This window comes from Rhincodon typus, chromosome 1 (genome assembly GCF_021869965.1).
Source record: "Rhincodon typus isolate 14 chromosome 1, sRhiTyp1.1, whole genome shotgun sequence".
In the NCBI taxonomy this organism is placed as follows: domain Eukaryota; kingdom Metazoa; phylum Chordata; class Chondrichthyes; order Orectolobiformes; family Rhincodontidae; genus Rhincodon; species Rhincodon typus.
The window spans coordinates 134,091,715-134,098,323 of record NC_063332.1 but is presented as its reverse complement, the minus strand read 5'-3'; the positions used below and the strand labels follow the sequence as shown (position 1 = coordinate 134,098,323).

General features: G+C 39.0%; 1 protein-coding gene across 2 annotated transcripts in view; it reads right to left on the bottom strand.

Moving 5' to 3' along the window:
• LOC125483440 (zinc finger protein 64-like) overlaps positions 1 to 5,088 on the bottom strand; it is a 10,838-nt gene extending 5,750 nt beyond the window's left edge. For both annotated transcript variants that reach the window (XM_048598536.1, XM_048598542.1), the window contains exon 1: positions 4,915 to 5,088. In XM_048598536.1, the coding sequence (XP_048454493.1) occupies positions 4,915 to 5,051 (137 nt within the window). In that variant the 5' untranslated portion in view covers positions 5,052 to 5,088. The remainder of the gene's footprint in view (positions 1 to 4,914) is intronic.
• Positions 5,089 to 6,609: the final 1,521 nt, after the last annotated feature.

Sequence of the window (6,609 nt, the reverse complement as noted above, 5' to 3'; positions counted from 1 at the left end):
GGCTCTCTGCTCCTATGATGCTGCTTGGCCTGCTGTGTTCATCCAGCCCTGCACCTTGTTGTCTCGGATTCTCCAGCATCTGCAGTTCCTACTATCTCAGTTTCATACAAGTTAGTTTTCAATGGACATTTTTTGATCAAAGTCAAATTACTTCAGGAAATTAATTGTCCAAAGATTTCAACTATTTGGTATGAATTACATATAAATCCAGACATACTGCACCTGATACAGGGTAAGGGATGAGAAAGGGAAAAAATTAAGATACTGTATAATATGTTGTATGCTTTACTTTTTTTAAAATCTCTTTATCAGTTGTCTCTGTTGCTCCCCTTTCCTGAAGGTCTTTGCTAGGTAAGATTCCAAAGATGCCTTCCTTGTACTTCACCAAGTGGCTGTTGAAGTAAATTATGAGTGCATTTTGAAATTTCCAAATGTCCATCAAACAGTGGCTCAGTAGTTAGCACTGCTGCCTCCTGGTGCTAGGGACATGAGTTTGATTCCACCCTCGGGCAACTGTCTGTGTGGAGTTTACACATTCTCCCAGTGTCTACGTGGGTTCCTTCCGGATGCTCTGGGTTCCTCTCACAATCCAAAGATGTGCAAGTTAGGTGGATTGGCTGTGCTAAATTGTCCAAAGATTTGCAGTCTAGGTGGATTAGCCGTGGGAAATGCAGGGTTACAAAGACAGGTCAGGGGGTGGATTGGTGTGGACTTGATTGGCTGAATGGCCTGTTTCCACACTGTAGGAATTTTATGATTTAAATATATCTCCCATTCTAATCAGTTGCCTTGGTATGGTCATCTTTGCTCAATCAAATGTTAGGGTCACAGATTTGAGTATTTCTAGGGATGCAACTAGATTAGCCATCCAGCAACTTATCTTGCTGGCCCACATGGAGGCACGTTGGATTGCTGTTGCCATCTACAAGGCATTAGGCAGGCATGTGATGGAATATTCTCCAATTCCTTGACTGCAGCTCCAACAACATTTGAGAGTTCAACACCATCCAGCAGAAAATAGACCACTTAAAAATTAACACCGCATCAACATTCACTTCCTTTATGACAGTGACAAGTGTATACTGCAGCAAATGCATAAGAATACCACAACCTGCAAGTTCCTCTCCAAACTGCACACCTTCCTGTTTTAGAACTCTATTATTAGTGCTTCAATGCCACTGGATCAAAAGCCTGGAATTCCCTCCCTGAAGAAATGATACTTGTATCTACCTACATGACAGTGGTTCAAGAAGGCGGCTCACCACCACATTCTCAAAATTAATTAGGGTAATAAATACTGGCCTAGCCAGTGATACCCTCAGCCCATAAATCAATAAAAAATACACGTCAAATGAGAACAAGTCTTACTTTCTTTTATTGACTTCAGTCTTGTGCAATCATCCAAAGAGGAAAAGCCCAGCTTCTTTTTCTTACTGTCAACCACTTCCTTAATTGTGTCTTCCCTATGCCTCCCTTCCACACCTCCAGCAATTGAGGAACTCATGGAATTTGTCTTCAAAATCAAGACAATGCACTCAGCTAGTCTACCGCTTTTCCTTTCTCTCTTACCATCAAACCACACCTCTTACAAGGATGCCCTCCCTTCTAAAACACCATGTTTTTCTAGCTTCTTTCCTTTCTCCACTCATTCCCCTTCACAAGTTGAATTGAATTGAAAAGAGCAGAGTAGGTCAGGAAGGAGTAGACAGCTAAACAAAGGTGCTGGGGCATTATTGACTAGGGTGGCATGAAAGAAAGATATAAAAATTTTCAAAAACCTAAAAGGTAAAATATTTGAATGTTTGAAATATTCTTAACAAAATGGATGAACTGTCAGCAAAGATAGAAATGAATGGGGGTGACCTAGTAGCCAATGTGGAATTGTGGTTCTCCAACACAAAAGAGAATACAAAGAGTTTGCAAAGGAAAACAGAAAAATTGAGAGTGGGCATAAGATTGGCAGATGACGTATAATGAAGGCAAATGTAAAGTTCTTCACCTTGGTATGAATAATGGTAAAACAGATTATCATGTCAATTGAGAAAGAAACTACAGAATGCTAAAGCATATGGATCTTGGTGCCCTAACACAAGGATCTCAAGAGGTAAGTGTGCAAGTACAGCAAGATAATTAGGAAGACAAATAGAACCATGAGTATTATTGCTAGAAGAACTGAGTATAAAAGTCAGAAGTCTCACTACAACTGTGTGGAGTTTTGATGAGACCACACCTAGAGTACTATGTATATAATTTTGGCCTCCTCGTTTGCATGGAGGGCATTTGAGAGAAGGTTCGCTAGTTGATTCTTGTGTATGAGGAAAGCTTGAGCAGGTTGGACCCATGCTTATTACAGTTTAGCAGAATGAAACATTTAAAGATTCTAAGGTAGCTTGGTGGAGTAAATGTTGACAGGATATTTCCCCTTGTGGGAAATCTACAACTAGGGGGCACAATAGAGGCTTCCCACTTAATGGAACTGAGGAGGCTTTCTTCTCAGAGAAGGTCATTAATCTTCAGAATTCACCATCCAGAGAGCAGTAGAAACTTGATCTTTGAATATACTGAAGGCTGAGCTAGACAGATTTTGGTTTACAAAACAACAAAGGGATATAGGAGAAAAACAAGAGAGTGGAATTAAGGTCACAATCAGATCAACCATGATCTTATTAAATGGTAGAACAAACTCAGGTTGGAATATGGCCTACTCATGATCATATTTCTTATGTTCTTATACTTTCTTACCAAAGGACATACTTGACTTAGAGAATTTAATGAGGAAGGTTCAAAATATTGATTCTGGCTTCAATTTTATCAGGAATTTGGATAATATTTGAGAAGAGGGAAGCATTTACAGTATTGGTTAGTATAAAGACCAGGCTGGGAAGCTGGTAGTCAGAATTGAGGTGGGTCACATGAAAACATATAAAATAGAACACAAAACAGGCTATGCAACCTATTGAGCTTGTTCTGCAAGACTGTGAATGTTCTTCTACTTCAGCAACAAGTCATTGCATTTGAGTGGATTTTATGATAAGGTAATACTGAATAGATTGGGTCTATACTTTCTAGAGTTTAGACGAATGAGAAATAGTCTCACTGAAACATATAAAATTAGAGTAGATTCTGGGAGGATATTACTCAAAGCTGTAGAGTCTAGAATTAAGGATCACAGTATTAGAATAAGGGCTGGCCATCAGGGGATATGGAAAATTTTCCCCAGAACCTTTAGAATTTTATACCCTAGAAACCTATGAATGCTCAGTTAATGAGTATATTAAAGATGTAGGTCTACAGATTTTTGATGACTAAGCGAGTCAAGGTACATGGAAAGGGTGCACAAACATTCTGCTTTAGTTGTGTCAGAATTATAGGCCATATTCCTTATTCATATTCCTCTAATTGTTAAATGGCATCCCTAGTTGTTCCATTGTGGTATTACCCTTGGGAAGAAAGATGGTTGATACACTGTCGAGGAAACAAATTATCTTTGTAGTTTGTTTGGATGGCTACCTCATGCATTTTCATTGCCAGAGGTTACTAAGTTCTTTATACCTCTCTCAGCACAAAGCTCTGGAATGCCCTACTGAACATCACTTCTTTTAAATTCTCCTTGAAACCAACCTCACTTGTTGTATTATCTCTTTACGTGGCCTCTCACCTGTAACCATAGCCCTACAACTGCACTCCTTTCCCCAGGCTCTGTCATTTTACTTTGGACTTGAACTTTTGACAGACACTCACTCAGTTACCTAGGCTAATTACTCTGCAACTGCCTTCCTAAATCTTTACATCACTCATCTCCCTTAAGGCTCTCCCTAAAGTTCACTATTTGATTAAGTTTTAAGTGACCTTTTAACATCTCCTTTGATAGCTGATGTCTATTTTTACCTGGTTATGCCTCAAGAAGGCTTTTGAAATTAGAGCAACTAAGTTAGTGCTGTCATCACTGCTTATCCTTTGCAATGCATTCTCAGTAACAGTCACAGTAAAATCTGGACTGTACGTAGTTACTCATGACACATCAATGTATGGTTTAAAGTCCCCACCAGTAGAACTTGTTTTAAAAAAATAAACAGCTTAGTTCCTCAGTAGCAAAAGATATTATTCTCCAATAGAACGTTTAATGCCATACAGAAATTCTACGATGGTTATAAATGTCACACTTCAAACTATACCCTAAATATAGCCAACTTTAGATGCTAAACCAATGGAGATGCCACAACTGCCTTCTGGAAATGGAGAAAGATAATCAGAATAATTCTTACACCTCTTCATTATCCAGCGAATCTTACTGGAATTGGCACATGAACAGAAGCTGGCAAGGTCAGGATCAGACTCTGCTGCATTACCTCTCAACCAATTGTTAGTCTTCCAGGACCTCATCTAAGCGGCTATCTGTCATGTACAACTTAGGAACTACTTTCGGTACTTTGACAGATTTACTGTTAAACAAAATGCAATTTCCAATTGTAACATGGATATTTTGCACTGAAAAAAGTAAAGAATAGCCATGCTGGAAACCTTCAGAAAATCAGGCAAAATCTGTACATAATGAAAAATATGAGATTATCATTTCAAGTCTATGATGTTTTGTCAGAGCTAGACTCTGAGGAAGGGTCATAGGCTTGAAATGAAATGTTGCCGTAATCTTTTGCCTTTCATGAAGAATGATGCCTGATGTGCTGAGCATTTCTGACATTTTCTGTCTATTTCAGATTTCTTGTATTTTGCTTTTTTTGTGGTACTGAACAAAACTGGATGATCTTCTCATTACCATTTAACACTACAGTAACTTTCTGAAAGCCAGTATAAATTTAGCTTGTATCAAACCCAAAAGTCGAAAAATATTTTCTGCTGGTAAGTTCCTAAATGCCAAACTCTGAGAATGGCAGTCTACATCCCAGCTTTCCTTACTTGAGTCCTCCAGTGGATACGTTATGGCATTTTTTGTGCTCCACAAGTTGTTCTGGCGTTTTCAAAAATTTGTGACAGATGTCACACTCATACATCCTGGTGATGAGGTGGATTTGTAGATGTCGGTCATACATCATCTTTGTTTTACACACAAAGTTACAGAAGATGCACTCAAAACCTAAGGATTAACACAAGCACCATAATTATAAATCTAAAAGTGAAACATTAGGATGGGGTTTTGATAAAATACCTCTATAATGCAGAGCATATAGCATAGTACATAATAAACGATATTAGGTTTCACTGACAAGTCTCAATAAAGAAAATCATTAAGTTAGTTATGAGTTACGATCAGCCAGGCTAAAATGGAGGGTGGGGAAGGTATTAGCATTATTTCCTCCAACAGCAAAAGCTGCTCTTGTGTAGACTTGGCATTGTCAGCCTCAGGCATGCAGATCTCATGCAGCAGGCAGCAATTCCAAAACAAACTTTTACCAGATTTGCTAAAGCTAACACCATGTGCCTATGTTACTGATACAAACTCCAGCAGTAGAAAAAGATGGATGCTTGAATTCACCATCCAAGGAACCATGGAATTACTATTTGGGTTTTTTGCTGCTATATAACTCAGCGACTTTCTCAAATATCTTTCATTAAATTTATATTTTAAAAACAAACAGTTTCAGTAAGCAGACCGAATCTCTTGAAAGCTGAAATATACGCTATATACTCTGCTGTGCATTTGTTAGTACAATCCACGTCTGGCAATTAACCTAAAAACGTGATATTCACTTCCTTCCAAATTGGATGTTGATAGCTTTCACTTGTCACTTTACACGGTGAAAGTACCACATTGTTGAATGACTGCATAATTTCAAACTTCATGTTTATTGATAGATCAAGTAATGCTCTTGGGTATAGGTATGGGTGAATTAATGAACAGCAGTGTTAAAATCCTCACACAATATCCAGGCTATTCAAAAAGGCAGGAGGATTGAAAGCCGACAGTCACCAATCCAGGGTAAGTGCTATCATAAGTCCATCTGGTGTCTCAGATACTGGCCCTGCCAAAATCCAGTGGAGCAAGAGGCAATCCCTTAATTTAAATACCCTAAGAAAGGGTCCGTAACATTAGGGCATCAAATAACTGCCTCTCCCACGAGATTGTTGAGTTGGAGCAGCAGGGTTGATGTAGTGTCATGCCCCTTAAGAAATATGCTTTTATTCATCTCCTTTACCATCACAAAGTCTTGCTTCTCTGGAGATTCTAGCCTGGACAGCAAGGTGAGCCTCATAACTGCAACAGAATGGGTCTACACATTGTCATACTCAATGTACCTGTTCATGAATGCTCCACCAGGCAAGACATGATCATACCCCTGGTTTGGGAGCCTCTGCACTCTAACATGCCACCGAAATGCTACTATCCTTTTTATGGAAAGGTGGCTACCCTGCTCCTCACAAAGTTCCATGGAAAGGCTGGAGACCTGGTTAATTTATGTCCTTATTTATTTCGCAATCCTTCCCATCAAATTTCTCCCAGTATACGTAGGGTATATGACAAGGAAACAAGCAATTTGGACCAACCAGTTTATGCTGGTGTCTACACTCCGGTTGAGCCTCCTCCCGTTGCTACGCATCTAAATTTACAGCAGTCTATTCACTTCAATTAGATCTATACTAATGAATTCTATC